General features: G+C 38.4%; 1 protein-coding gene across 1 annotated transcript in view; it reads left to right on the forward strand.

The window, feature by feature from the left end:
- Positions 1-16,168, forward strand: part of THSD7B (thrombospondin type 1 domain containing 7B) — a 393,302-nt gene that overhangs the window by 122,530 nt on the left and 254,604 nt on the right. Inside the window, exons 4-6 of the mRNA XM_044438217.1 lie at positions 1,960-2,126; positions 10,731-10,886; positions 11,680-11,877. Of these exons, the coding sequence (XP_044294152.1) occupies positions 1,960-2,126; positions 10,731-10,886; positions 11,680-11,877 (521 nt within the window). The remainder of the gene's footprint in view (positions 1-1,959; positions 2,127-10,730; positions 10,887-11,679; positions 11,878-16,168) is intronic.

The following is a 16,168-nucleotide window of genomic DNA, read 5'->3' on the forward strand; positions in this document are numbered from 1 at the left end:
TTGGGTTTAAGGTTCATGACCCACCAGTAGTATCTGTGCTTTATGCAGCTGAACAGAAAGGACCAAATTTATCAAAGTAAAAAAATAAAGTGAAATAGCTATAAAATAGCAACACAGTGCAGGTAGGCAGACATGATTTACAAAGTATGAGGAAATTAAAGTTCTAAGATACAGATGGAAGTGGCTCCAATATATACAGAGTGGTAGAACTAGGAGAACACATGATTTGGAGAAGGAAACAGGCCCACAACACACTCCACTGGAGAGTTCTAGAAGCTTCTGTTAAAAAACGTGATAATAGACTTTCCAGGAGACTCTCTAAATTGTCAGGCGGACCATAAATGGCCAGTGATGCGGAAATCATTCTCTGGATCATAATTACCTGGTGATGGGACTTCCCTGGAAAAAGAAATGACATATAACATTTACTGTGCATTTTATTCTCTATTTCTTAAATGGAAGGAGAGTATATAAGATACTTTAAGAAATATTAGAGCTGGGTGCCCTCTGTACTTTGTTGATAGCTTACATTTCGATAACTACTAGAGGTACAGATGTATATCTCCCTTTCTGTACTGACGTTTGAGCAAAATGCAGCATATCTGGAATCAGGTAGAGGAGGAGCTATCCTGCCTAGACAGATATGACCCAATAGAACTGTATTTGAGATAAGTAAAAGGTAAGGCAGTTGCACTTCTGTGTTGATCATATTGCACAGGTAGAATTCATGGTCTTTGGGGAAATGTGAAACAGGGATACCACTATGCTCTTTCTGTGATTGTCACAAATCCATGCCTATGGCCAAAGAAGAGCAAATGAGATATTTGCCTCCCTTTGACAGGTTAGAACAGGGTTATTTGGTTACATTTGTCATTGTTATACCAATAAGAATAAATGCACTTGATATATTTGCAAGTATGCATGCATATAGTGGAAAACCAACAGGTTTTCTCCCTTATGTTGGTCTTGATAATGGAGCTTACTCCTTACACATACTCATCACTATGTGAGTTTAAACACGAGACTAAGTCCATCCTGTGTGCCTGAATCTTACTGATCATTTACTTGCTTTTGTTTAGCTTGTTTTTTTTATTGTTTGCTAATGGCATTTTATATTGTTTTAAACTGAAATGAATCTGTTCTCTCTCTCTCTCTCTCTCTCTCTCTCTCTCTCTCTGTGTGTGTGTGTGTGTGTGTGTGTGTGAGAGAGAGAGAGAGAGAGAGAGAGAGAGAGAGAGAGAGAGAGAGAGAGAGATTGGGTAAAATCCAACACTAATCAGCTTAAGTGAATGACACTGCACTAGCAGAAACTGATGTTAGTGCAAATGTAACTAGCATTTACTAGCCCAGTGGGAGACCAGACAGCAATGGCTAATTGCAGCTATACAAGGACTGGGATCTGCTAAGACAAAATCATTAGCACTAGCAGGCAGACACTACTGTGTGTTTTCCATTGTAGCGAAATGGTAGGATAGAAAACTTTAGAAAGAATAGAATAAAAACAACTGGCAGCACAAGTAGCATGTTCAGTTACTTGGATGTGAATACAGTTTCACTATTTTTTTCTCCTTAGATTTGTGTAAGATTTTTTTCTAACTCTGTAGATTTACAAACATACTATAAGTATGCATGTTACAAAAGTATGGGAAGCCACAGCCTTACATTTAGAAACATAGAAACAGAGTGAGTCAGAAGGGGCCTCCTGGGCCATCTAGTCTGACCCTTGGCTCTAGCTGGCTCTGCTCATGGTATGCCTACTATTTACAAGAGCTGAGCACAGATGTGCTGGATAGGAAATTTTGTAGGGCTTTCCTGTATAGGTTTGCTGCAATTTGGAGATGACTTGATTAAGGTAAGTTTGTGTAGGATTGTGGTCTCCGTCATCTGCAAACTTATTATAATGACTTTCTGCATAAGACAGATCTGTCAAACAGACTTCTTTCCCTTATTCTTCACAAGGTATTCCTGGTGGACAACTGAATGGAAAGGGTGTGATGTTACTCTCTTGCTAGAACAGCAGGACCCGCGTCGTGATAAGCGCACAGCCCTGTGTGGAGGTGGGATACAGGTTCGCGAGGTATACTGTGCCCAGACCATATTGGAGGAAACACACATGTTAAAGGAAGGTATGTTAGAAATGATTACCTTGGCCTATAAATCATTGCTATAAGGTATAAATGGATAGGAGTGATGGCACTTGAGTAAAATGGGCTCCACAGCCAGGCTTAAAATGTATATATCCGCACAGTGGATTCACAATGATCCACAAAGACTGCCTTTTTGTTTTCATGTACCGGTGGAGGCAATATGTGTCCAGAGACTTCCGATTCACTGCAGTGGAACTGGTAAACCAACATGTGCAGCAGCCCTTTTGTATATGTGAGCTCTGTGTGTGTGCCAGAGGGACAAGCTAATTTATCAAGAAAATATTAGGGGTATTTCTGTCCTGGATTTCATGTTTTCTCCTTAAGAGGGAAATAGGAAAAAATATTGTCAGAAAATTGAACACATTGTCAAAATAAATAACTGTCAAAGAGGTGTGTGTATATGTATTTTTGATAGGTCCCAGAACTGAATCATTTTCTAGATTTGGAAGAAAAGCAAATAGAGAGACAGATGCCTGATGAATAATTTAACTTTGTCTGTTTTCTTTACTGTACCTACTACTCCTGCAAAATATGGCTTTGTGCAGAGATGTAACATAGTAAGAACACGACATCACAGCTGAGGACCAGCTTGTTTACAGAGGGAAAACTGTCTTGGGGTAGATTGCTTGCCTCATCATTCTGTGTCAAGAATCCACCTTCTGCAGGCTGATTATCTATTCTGTCAGTATGTCAGAGGGATGCTTCACACCTGTTTCAAAAACCCAGCTTTGCCACCCATGAAGCTCAATGCAGCAGTTAGTTTACAGTCTTCATTAAGTGAGGATACTGTTTCTTTTATTACTTTGGGTTGTCTTATTTGCCCTTTCCATTTTTTTTCCTCCTGTGACATGGACTTTGCTTCCAAATTTTCAGAAGTTTACTACCCATGTGAATATGAAGGGAAAATGATCTGGTATGAAGCCTTTGGGAAAACATGCATGTCCTGGCTTTATCCAGGTCATAAACAAGATCTATGATATTTTCCAGTGTAAATAATTAATTCATTGCAGAAAGCACCATCTACAGCTTAGATAATAGATTAATTATCAAATGATGAATGCTTTGCATGTGTTAAGTTTGCTTACATTATACTAAGGAACTAATTTTACAAAGTTTTGTGATGCATTAGTTTGGAAATAACAGAAAGGAGAGGTGGTTCATGTAACAAATGGAGAACAGCAAAGACCAATTCATACATCTATTTTGGTGTATTAGGCTATACAGACTGAGATATTTCTCTTTGCTTCTGCACTCTGGCAGATTGTGTAATACTAGAAACAGATCTGGCTAAAAGGTAAGGGACATCCATTGGTTGGAAAATTGTGGCTCAGCCAATGCTCCCCTCCCACCCCGCAGAATGATAGGTATAATTTGATATCTTCAGGAATTAATTCATTTAGAGCACAGTATGAAAGGTATGGAACATTAATGAAATGCTTCAGTCTATGCACAATCCTGCCAGCATCTTGCCAATGAGGGAGGAGGAACAGCAGAAGATATGAGACATTCCAGACACATGGCCACCAGGAAAAGCTTTGTTGTAGCTAGGAAGAACCAGGATGCAGACTCCAAGACCAGGTTTTGCAATATGGATATTTCCCATGCTTGTTTGGGGAATGTTGGGAGTTGTGGGATTTTTTCTTCTTTCTAAACATGTAGTACAGCCTTCAAACTAGGTTATACCAGGTAAGCAGCATTTGGGCCTTCAGACTTAAATTTCTGCCAGGCTTTTCCATTATTGGTTAAATTTCCCACTGCCTAAGTCCCTGATCCACAGAAATCTGTCTGAACTTATTCTCCCAGCTTTGGTCTTAAGCGTGCAGGTTTTGCCTTCTGGCCTCACTCAAGAGGCCATTATTTTTGGAACTCGTGAAAAGTCATGTGAGATTTCTACCTAGGACTTTTCGCCTTGTTCATTCAGAAATCTGCAGGAACAAGGAGGATTAATTCAGAAACCAGATCTTTGAATTTTGATCTGTCTGTTTTATTTATCAAGTCCCTGTGAGAGAATGCATTGGCATATATTAGTGGTATGAGGACTTGGCTGCAATAACAGGACAGAGCTGACAGGTAGTCTGCAATGGCATGAAATAAATACTTGCACCTGGTTCTCATTTATTCCACAGCATTCTGCTGTTCTTCAGGGTGGCTTCGCTGATTGTACCCTTCAAGGAGAATGCTGTTCCTCTGAGTGTTTTTCATACCTGGATACAGGGGGAAAGCTAGGGTGTGACCCATATGACTTTCTGGAGTGCAAACAATGTACAGGCAGTTCCTGGAATCTGGCCTCAGATACAAGCTTGAGTCAGAATGCAAGCTGAATATATCGCACACATATATGAACACATCCACCCGAAGTTAAGCATTTTTAAGTTCCACTGGGTTCACAGTGGGACAGACTTGAACATACTTGAATTTGAGCCTTATTATCATTCAGTAATACATTTTGTTTTTGTGGGTATTCAAATAGCCAGGGTTTGACATTTTACAGAGTCCATTGTTAAACATGCTGGTCTTGATTTTTCCTTCTGCCTGATTTCTCTTTCAAGCATTATGTCTGTCCTTTTCTCTTAAACATCCACAGTAGAAGAAATGGTGATTGCTCTGCTGATGAGAGCCCTGAGGTTGGGATGTGAGTGACACAAAACGACTGAATGAAACAGTCAAGTGTCCTTTAGATGAGGCGCCAGCTGTGTGAGAACTGCTTTTGTCTGGCATTGATCTCCTAAGATAGAGGCCTGTATCTCAGTCTTGTAGCATGTCAGGAGGACTGGTTTCATGAGTCAAATGTGTGGTAATGATTATCCAAGAGGGACCCACATGATTGGTCCACACATGTGGTTATGTCATTTCAAGGAAGCCTGTGGCCCTGTGGGCTTGACTCACAAAAGAGATATTCTCACATGGCTGGAGGTACATCTAAGGGGTCATGAACAAAACGTTAAAATGGTGGTACAGTAAATATGATTTTGGGACTTTTTTGTTTGCTCAAAGAGAGAGCAGGACTGTCACAGAATAAAATACAGAGCTAGTGATCTAGTGAATTGATTTTTTTCCCCTCGCAAAAGGGAAATGGTTAGTACAAAATAAATATTTCTTCCAAATGACCTAATTTACTTGAAAAAGGACATGCATTCACAGCAGGAAATAAATATATTCTAACCTGGCTGTGTTGAATTTACATTGTTTGGATGTTCAATAGTGAACCTATTGATCTGCAGGTTCACCACCAGACATTTCTGTGAGTAGAATTGATAAGATTAAAGCCACATAATGGAATAATAAATATGTAACAGCTGGGTTGTTGTTTTTAGCAGGCCCTTTGCAATAAAAGGTTAATACTGAAATCTCTGGAGTATACAACTGTCCTGTTTTACATTTGTAATTCAGAAATATAAAGGTTTAAATTCATGAAATGGAGAAGAAGTGATCGCAGAAGTGGTTTTCAACAAATAATATTAAGAAGTCTTAATATACAGAACAGATTAACTCCTTCCTTTTGCTTCATTTTCTCATTTCAGTCTTGCAGAGATCCTTGGTATGGGATTTCTGTTCCTAGTTGCATATTCAGAAATCCTTGGGGTTCATTGCAGCCTCCATCCATTCTTACTCTGGAAAACATAATTCCTATTTAGGAACTTCAGATAGATCATAGCTCCTACTTACTTTGCCCTGCCCCTGTTTGCCTCCTGGGACTAGCAGATCTGTAAACCATTCTCAGAGCTTTGATAGCTGTGCATGGTATGCAAAAGCAAGAGGGTGGGGGGTCATCTTATGTTGAGTATTCTATCCCATGAATATATGGATCATTGCCATAGCAAAGCTAAGAAATAGGCAACATTTAAATGTTGTACAAGTGGTGTGAACCCATCTCTGTTGCCTTCTGAGGTGTTTGTTTTCCAGATAGCAAATGCAATTTTCCAACCTGCCAATGGATCTGTAGAGAGAACGAAATGTAGAGAAGAAAATTAATGTTTTGGCTTTATATTGCACTTTTACATGCAAATATGAAGACAACAGTGTTCAGTCTAGTGTATATTCAGGTATATCATACCGTAGTCCACTTTATAGAAACTCAGGACATGTGATTCTACCCTAAGTAAAATGTTACAACTTGAAGACAACTTCCATTCCAGAAGCCACCAGGAATGTCCATCAGTAACATTAAATCTTCCCATAGTTGTTACAGAAGCATTCTAAAAAACTGATTATTTGCAGGCTTGACCACCTCCTTATGACAGTTACAAGCATATGGACCTGACCTTAAGTATCCATAATAACTTCTTTAGTCGGTACAACTTAGTAGCATTTACTGTTGATTCCTGATCTACATTGTAAGCAGTCTTATTTCTAGTAAATGTTCACCCTGACCTTGCAGTAATCCTAGAATGAACTGCTCCACAATGCCAAGCAATCTACCATGGTTTATGGCAGCTCGTTATGATGTTGCAACTGTAAAGTGTGAGTTGCTTGCATGGCTAACAAACGACCCAGAACCTATCAGGCACTTTAGGTGGCTTGTTAACCATGCCAACAACCAACCTTTGCAGGTTATACACTGCAACAAGCCACAGTGTTAGTCTGAATACTTTAAAGTTGTGCAGCATATGCCACAAACTACTGTGGTTTAAATAACCATGGCTTAAATGGTTTGAATAAAACATGATTTAAATAAACCATGGTGGGTTGTAGTAATCTGTGAACTGAGTCTGATTCCTTCTTAGCCAAGCTGTCTTGGCATCTCAGTTAATGGTTAGGAATAAGAGCTTGCTTGTCATTACCATGTCTTCAAATGTAAGACTTCTCTCTGGTTTTTTTTTTCTAAAGCAGTTTTGATTATGAGTGCACTTGCTTTATTGACCTCAGTGAGATGAGATCATAGAAAAGGCGTATTTAAAAACTTGGTCAATGGTCCAAACATTTGCTAATTTGAATGTGTATCTTCTTGGAAAATCAATGATTCTACATGATTAAAGATGAATATATATTGCAATTCTACATCTGCAACTGGGCTGTCATTTGGATTATTTATAATTTATTTATTATTTAGATCATTTATACCAGTTAAGAGAAACATGATTTGCAGTCTCTTGACTCATTTATTCCTATTATTTTAGAGGCAGTGCATTGTACTATCAGATGAAATACAGTGTATTTCCCTATTATTTTTAAAGGTTCTGAAAGGACACAATTGGGTGATTCTGGAGGTGAAAAAATGTGTAGGCATATTTTCAGTTGAATCACATCAGCTTAGTTGATTTGTGGATCACAGTTTGTTGCTCTTTTTTGAGACTCACCAATAGAAGATTTAAAAATAAATTGACAATTCTCCTACCTAGAAGTCAGGTAACAATTAATTTCATAGGATTCTGCCAGCCATTTAGGCATGTATTGACTTATCTTCTGCTGAAGATCAAGATTCATTGCTCTGAGAGTTTAATATTGACTCAAGAGAAGTCAGATCCAATAGTCATCTTGAAGCACAATCTATCTTGAAGTTCTCTTGTGTTACAGCCAGTCAGAATTTTTTCATTGTAGATGTCTGAATTTTGGAAAGTTCTTCATGCATGCTGTGAATTTTTGAAGCTGTTGATTTTTTCCAGTCTCAAGGGGATATGTAGATTCATGAGCAAGTATAATTTACTTCCTAGAAAGATGAAAAACAACCTCTTAAGGAACTAACCTTTGTCAGCAAACGATGCATTTCTTCACATAAGACTTCCAACTGCTTAATTTTGTTATCTTCATGAACATGGTTATGAAGATGTAAGTAATGAAAGCCTAGTGACTCAGGGTGACAGTTCAGTTAATTTTACTAAGTAGCTGCCTTATGAAAGTAATATCTCAGCTTGCCCCATTTGTATCAAGCACTCATGTGGAAACCTACAGAAAATCAGCATAATATTTATCCAGTCTGATTTGTCTTTTCTTAGAATGAATGTCGTAGAATTTCAGTTTCAATTACAATACTAAGTATTGGGAGCTAGTAGAAATGCACTAGTGGGTAGACTAAAAAGGCTTTAATGCACAATGTTCTGAAAGAATTATTAAGTTCTCTAAATTGAATGATTATGTTTACTACTAAATACAATTTTTGAAAACCTTTTAAAAAAGCAGCTGAACTGTATCAATTTGTAGAAATCATTGTGAATTCAGATGGCTTGAAGGGCAGTAAGAGTCTTGGTACAAACACACAGTGATGTAAGTCACCAGTGAAAGTTGTGCAGGTGGGAAAAAAGACAGCAACTTACTTCTAATATACCTAAACATTACTTTTTGTTTCTTGCTTTTACATCTTACTTAGGTAAATGGAGCTCTTTTGTATATTATTATTAACAATACGGTTGTAAGAAAATAATCTTAGTTCTAGTTCGTCAATTTGAAGAATATGCAGGATATCCCTATTTTAAAGTTTCAGAATATGGCTATGCTTCAAGAAATATAGCTATAAGCAACAGATTTTCAAGACTATTAATATATCTTGACTATATATTCATGTTTAAACATCAGGATTAAGGAAGAAACACCGTGCCCCTGAATTAAAGCTTTGCATGCTGCAACGCCTTTCTCTCGATGAAGAGGGCATCTTCCCGAGAACGGAAGATGGTTTTGCAGGTCATGACAATATCAGAAGCCCTGCATTTCCATGGAATGACAATGTCAGCTTTAGTGGGTAGTATTCTAGCAGCTGAGATGCCCTATGGACTCTTCTGTTGTGGCCTCTGGAAAGGGAAAGAGGCTCATGCTGTGGCAGATTTTCCTGCACAACTCTGTCTGCTGGGCAAAGCTGTTTCCATCCCATAACATACTGAACCTCAGGACCATGTGCCAGGGGGATCCCAATCCAGCCCTATGGGATTCTGCAGTTGTCCCCTTCACCTGGCCCCACTCCCTTTCCCCAACCGCCAGCTGTTTTGTGATTTGCTAGCATTTGTGCAGATTTTTCCATTCTTAAATGTTAAAATGCCTTTCCAATGGTTCAGTTGCTGTCAGTAAAAACTTTAAGAAAAGATATGGTGGGATTAGTGTGTTTGTGTGTGTGTGTGGAATGTGGTCTTCAAGAACTTCTTCAAAAGTGAGTTTGTTCTCTGGTCTGAAAACAGTTTTAGACCCATGTAACAACAGCCTCTGTTTTTTCGCAAGTGCTTGCTATTTATCATGTTTCTTTGCCATTTGCCATAATTAAGAAGGTCTCAAAGAGGTAGCCAATATGATCATCTTGCTGATGTAGTAAGAATATTTATCCAGCTTTATTAGCGCAAAGGTTTATTACTGAAATCTGCTAATTTCATTATTTTCTAATTTTGATTTAATTTTTGACCCGGTCCCCATTTCTGAAACACTTCAACGAGTTTACTTATTCTAAAAATTAATGTTATCCATTCTTGTAATAGTGCTGGTGCATTCTAGAATAAATAGCTTTTTGCCCAAAGGCATTGCAAAGCAGTGTCAAAACAAGTGGTATGGCTTCAGCAACATGTCTGATATTGCTTTCCTTTAGTTGAAACTGAATCCGTTTGTGATGACAGAATGCAGTGAGCCTGATTTGCTTGCTTGCTTGCCAGTGAATTACCAGAATGATAAATTATTTTGCAAAGTCTAATCCTGAAGGGCATATTAAGAAATGCATGAGGCTCTTTGAAAGGAAATAGTTTGATGGTTAAAAGGGGCTAATATTTATCTTGCACTGTCTACCTTTTGACTTTTAGAACCTATAGAAAAGGGCTATTTGCTTTAGAAGTAAGGTGAATTGGATTTCTGCCAACTTCGTGTAGTCCCTAAATGAATATGTCAAAGGCAATATTGTTTCAGAAAAATAATAATTCTAAAAGCAGCTTTTAAAAAATCTGAGTAGAACTTTTCATTAGTTTTGAATTAAATTTGAGTAATTACCATTTTGTTATAGAGTCATATCCACAAATGCCTTATGTTTATGTGTTTGGTTCATTCTTGACATTTCTGCATTTTCACTTACTGCATGTGAATCCTACACATTACTGCATGAGGGCATTTTGAGCATACAGCCGTACAGAATCAAACATTACAGATCCTACTTGTGCTAACATATGTAAAGCCTGAATGAAGCTGTGTAGGAATTGAGGCAATGAAACTGAATTCTTAAGTTTTACCAGGAAAAATCACAGACCGACGTGTCTGTGTGTGCATTTATGTATCAAACAAAGCCACTGGCAAAACAAGAAGGAACATAAGTATTTTAATTTCGGTCAAACATTTTGGCTCCCACTTTCATCAGTGACAATGAACAGTGACAGGGAAGCCAAGGCATTTGAAGAAAATAACATACATTTATTCCTTTTGTGCCAGTTCTTTTATTAGTGATATTAATTCTTATTGCAGTTGGTTGCAACTCTCAGGGGTCCTGAGGGGACCTGCATGATTGCACTGCTGTTTAGTTGCTGTGTCAATTATTATACTGTATAGAAAGCATATTTTTGTGAGTAATTCTGAGGTCCTTTTCAGTCACCCTTTCATTGTCATATTTAGCCAGTACTTTCTATGTGTACGTGTTCAAGTATAATATGTTTGTTTTCCTTCTTTGTGTGCATCCTCTTCTTTCTCAAGTGGCTAGACCTGTTGAAAAGAAGCTGTGTCTTGCGCCTTCTCCTTCACCTTCTCAACTGTGCAGTATTCCATGTCCTCCTGAGTGCCTGGTTTCTTCCTGGTCAGCATGGGGCCCTTGCATTCATGAGAACTGCCGAGAAATTCAAGGAAGAAAAGGTACGTTCAAAACTATTTTCTGAATGTTTGGAGAAAGATATGAGGGTTTCTAGATATATTCTGAAGTGGCAACATATACAATGTAAAAGTTCAAATCCTTTAAAAAAGTGTAGTTCCCTTGTGAAAATTTGGTTTATATTTAGCTGGATTATTTGTGACTAAAAAAGCATCAGTCACGTGGTGAAGTGGAGGATAGAAGTGGGGGATTCACATTTTAGTGATGTGAAAAGACAACCTGTCAAGAAAGTCATGCATTTCTCCTATGAATTCCATTCTAATACGAATGTATGAGAATGATTTCAAAATATATTCAATGCATTCTTATATTATTAATAAATATAATATAAAGCTATATTGTCTATAGCTATATTGTGTCTAGCTATATTGTGTATAGCTATATCAATAAAGCTATATTGTGTATCATTCATAATTAATAAACATAGCTTTTGATTATTATGTGATCTTTTACATAGGAAGCTGTGCATTAGTCAAGTTGCTTTAATGGAATTCCGAAACATGGTTTAGCATTGTTTAGTACATGTGATATAATTTGGCAGATCTAGAAAATACATGCACACATGTGCACGCACCCAGAACTTTGATTGTAAGAATATAGGACAATGTAAAATGCTGACGAAATGAGTAACTGAAGTTGAAAATGTTAGAGATTTTTTTTCATGCCTGTGGTTTTTCTTTCTGTCCTTAGGATGAATAAGCTATGCAATAGTCTTATGTATCTTCTTTCTTTCCTTCTTAGGTAGAATGTCATCATTTTCTTTGTTTCCCTCTTTAGGTTTCAAAATGAGACATCGACATATTGTAGCAGAACCCATGGGTACTTCTGACAATTGCCCACACTTGATAGAAGCAATTCCATGTGAATATCCAGTGTGTTATGAATGGGTTATTTCAGAAGGAATCTGTTTACCTTATAACGGAATATGTGGACAGGGAAATCGTGTGGTGCATGCTCAGTGCAAGAACTACAAGGGTATGTGGAACAAACTGTATCTCATTTAATGCTATTGTGTGTAAATATTTAAAGAGCTATTATAATAACTCTCTGTTATACAGAACGCCATGATGCAGAGATTCCAGTCTTGGAATTCGATAAGCATTTCTCAAAAGTTTATGACTCTGTCATGCTCTGACCCTTGGTCTTAAGCAATCCATGATCCTAGATAGTGCTGGCTACCAGTCACTTCTTCAGGCATGCCTTTCCATTCTGTGCAAACTGACATTCACACAACTTTGAGTTAGGCTCCATAGTGAAAGAGCCAAGGCTGGAGCTTAGCTTAGAGTGAAAAACAAGCCATGCTGTATCTGACCAAGGGCCTGTCTAGTCCAGTATTCTCTTCAGTGTCCCGGAAGACCATAAGCAGAACAAGGATTATCATGTTCCCGGCAACTGGAATATGCAGGTATACTGGCCCCGATACTGGCAGCATATAATAGCCCCTGATAACAGACTTAGTCTCCAAGAGAGCCTTAAGGTGCAATCCTATGTGTTTTAGACAGAAGAAAAAGGTCATACCTCTGAGCATGCCCCAGCCAGTCAACTGAAGGAGAATCTTTTAATAGTTTTGTGGTTTCCTGTCAAGAATTCACGTTTTCATCTGAGCGGATCTCTCAAGCTTGGAAACCTTGCCAACAAATGATCTCTACTGTTAGGGTTATCTTCACAAGCTTGGATTTTAAAAAAAAGTTTTCCTGGTTTGCTAAATCATAGACTGCTGCGAAATCTGAACTGGGAAATTGTTTTTAGTATTTTGTTTGCAATTACTGGCTTAGGAGGATAGTCAAACTATAGTTTCCCAGTTGAGTCAAACTCTGATTTAATAAATCAGAAAGGTTTATATCAATCCAATATATAAGAGGAAAGGGGTATATAGAAATATGTGCCACATCTCCAATTAATAAATCATGATTTGTTGGATTGGGGATGTGGCATTGAATTTGGTCATTATGTCCATTAAAATCGATTCTCCCCATTCTGTAATGCTGGGTTGGAAGCCAATGGGTGGAAAGCAAACTTCTTTTAAATAATTAATTCTATCTTATATGAATTACAGAATCTGTCCTTCTGTATTCCTGTAAATTTCACACTTAAAATATTTACACAACTCTTTTGGTTGCCCATTTCTTCCTGCTTATAACAGCTTTTTAAAAAACGTAGTCAAGGAATATGCTGCTGCTTGTCACTTCTGATTTATGTTACAAGAGTTTGATGATATGTAAATGAAGACATTATGCTGAGTAATGTGCTATTTACTTTGCGGCATTTTGGATCTAGAATGTGTTCAGTTTATCTTTTGTTAATAATGAATAAGTGTACATTTTTATATGGAGTTTACAACGAAGTGGGGGGACGTGATGTTTTCCTCCGTATGGCTTGAAATGCATCCAAAAGCGTCATCATTTTGGAGGAGGTCAGCATTGTGAGTTCATAGAATTGTATCACAGAAGGGCGCAATTCTCAGCTTTTAATCAGCTTATTGAGCAGTGCCGTAACTTAAAACCTGCCAATGTAATATCCTGTCGGAAACACAGGAGTGCCTTCAAGTAACATGGTTTGAAATGTTGCAGGGAGGAAACAAGTGAGGCTAATTATCAATTACTAAGTGAAATATATGGTCCAGCTCTACCCTGTTCTTCTGCTTCTCCCTGCTGATGATGGTATCAAGGTTTTCAGCCCTATTTTAAACCTCTGTAGCACTGGTCTTCTCGGTGGTCTGGTTGGGTCATTTTAGATCTTGGGCCTACTTTAGACAGACATGGGCACTACCTCCCACCCCACCCTTCCTCCCTTGCAAAATAAACACATGAAGGCTGCAATACTGCATCCACTTTCCTGGGATCATTCAAAGAAATATCATTTAAATTAATGAGATGCCTGAGTAAAAATATGTGGGATTGCATTCTGCATGATCGATCCCATGCATATTTACAGAAGGAAATTCCACTATATTCAATATTTGAAGTTTTTCTACGATTTCCCCTTGAGTTAGGTTGCTCCAGCAGCAGGTTGCTTTCATGATTATTTCCAGGGAAAAGTCTTGGCTTTCTGCAATAGAGTGAGTGAGTGAGTAGGTGCATGTGAGAGAAAGAGGTGGCACAAGGGGGAAAGGTGTGGGTACACAGTCTTAGTTTCCATTTCTCCTTCTATTCGCTAGCATGTGAGCGGGAGACGGCTTTTCAGAGCTCTTCAGAGAATGTAGCTCCGTACTGTTCTTTTCTACTGCAGCAGCTCATGATTGTAAAGACTAGGAAGGAACAGTAAAGAAAGGAATTTTGATCTAGTGCTTCCTTATTCCCAATTAGAAACCTTAATAACCTACCAATAGACAGCCTGGAGGAAAAATAAAGGGAGAATAATTTCCCTTTCTTGCCCCCTTAGTGCTCTTTTTTCCCCTTTCCCACTCCATTGCTTGCTCAGATTGTCCCTTCACTTTTCCAGGGAGGCAGAGCACCAACTTTCTCTCTGGGCCACCTTGTTACTTTTAGAAGAGTTTATATCCATCATGCCTCACATGTCCAGCTCCTCAACATATTACTACAAACACTCCTAGGTCTTCCATAGACTAAGGAGTCTTCATATTAACTATTGAGGTCTTCAGTGGTTTTAACAGGAAATACTTTCACAGGAAAGTACTAAGATACAAGAGAATTCATAAAAGCCTAACTATAAAATTGACTTATTTGATTAGGTCCTGCTTTTATATCCCTAAATGGCACTAAAAACCCAATGATAGTTGTTATCAAATTAATGGAAACCTCAGCCAATGCACCTCTTTCAAGTCCTTATTAGAAAGATAACTGATTTCAGACCAACTTGAGCTTTGTAAAACTATATAGATTTTGTTGATATCACTTTCCACAAACAGAGCCTAGCATAAAAAGAGGGAATGCATTAGTTACAATGTTAACAGAGAACAAAGCAAAACAAATACTAAATAAGTAAAATGTAAGTTAAAATATTTCTATGTCCTATTGATTTCACTGGGAGTGCTGCTTGAATGATAACCAAATCTAAAATAAAACTTACCTTCCTTTCTTTTCACTTGTAAACTTTTAGAACAGTCCCAGTCTTCTCATACATTTGCTTTCCCCATATAGCCTCTAAAAGGACATGGGCCCAGCCTAGTGTATGGAAGACCAAATATTTTTTGTAGTGATATGTTTAATAATTACTTATTTCCTGCCTTTCCCTAAATGAGCTCAAGGCTGTGTGCATGGTGCTGTTTACATCTTATTCCCACATCAGTCCTATGAGGGTACTCATGACTGCCCAAGACATTGAGCAAGATTCATGGCTGAACAGGACTAAGGGCAATATGTACTGGATATTCACCTTGTGCACACTGCTGAAGTTCTTTTGGAAGGAAAGCGGGCTCCCTCCTTCCGCGTAAGTGCTTTCAGTGTTACAAGCTTAATACCAGCTTGATACTTGAATGTGCACCCCCCCCCTTTCAGAATTGTGCCACACTCCCTTTCTTCCAGGGTTGTACAGCCCTCAGTCCTTGGAGGTGACTGCGCATCCTTCCACAGTGCCCAGGATGTGCCCTGCCCATTCTTGGGTGCTATGATTGGTGATCCCAGGCAAGATTGCTGTGGCATAAAAAAGCATTATCTTCTCTATTTCCCAGCGACCCCCACACCTGTGTAGCACCATCCTATATGTATGTGTCTGTGTGTTTATTACTGTGCATTCCACTCCCGCTTGGCCACCCGGCTCCATGGATTATCACATTTTGCTGTGGAAAAGTCAAACTTTATGAAAACAGCCAGATGGGCTAGTCAACATTTCTCTGACTTGTATGCACTCAAAGCACTTATTCCATTTTGTGCTGCTGAGCATGAGTTCTAATTCATGCTCCAAATGTCGGATGATTTTGGCAGACTTTTTTCACTTTTCATCGTTTTTTCTGCTATTAGTAAGGCTCCCTAGCTGGGCACCACAAGTAAGGGTCTGATTGAAACTACTCTTTTTTTGTACATAGTGTTATATGGATGTTATTCTTGGATTTCATTGGACATGTTCCTTCTGGCTTTTATGACTACCAACCTTTTTTTTCTGCCTGCTTTACACAGTATGAAAACAGTTTGCACTGTGTAGTGATATGATTACTGCTTGTGCAGAAAGCACTCTCTACCCTCTATTCAGCACTGCAAAATATGTCTAGACTTGCTGAATAAATTAACTGAACTGTACACTGTTGGAAATGTAGCAGCATTCCAAACTGTTTGCTGACTGTAGTATCCCATAGTGGTGGACAGGTATG

The sequence above is a fragment of the Varanus komodoensis genome, unplaced genomic scaffold (genome assembly GCF_004798865.1).
Source record: "Varanus komodoensis strain SLA01 unplaced genomic scaffold, ASM479886v1 scaffold32, whole genome shotgun sequence".
NCBI classification, from domain to species: Eukaryota; Metazoa; Chordata; class Lepidosauria; order Squamata; family Varanidae; genus Varanus; species Varanus komodoensis.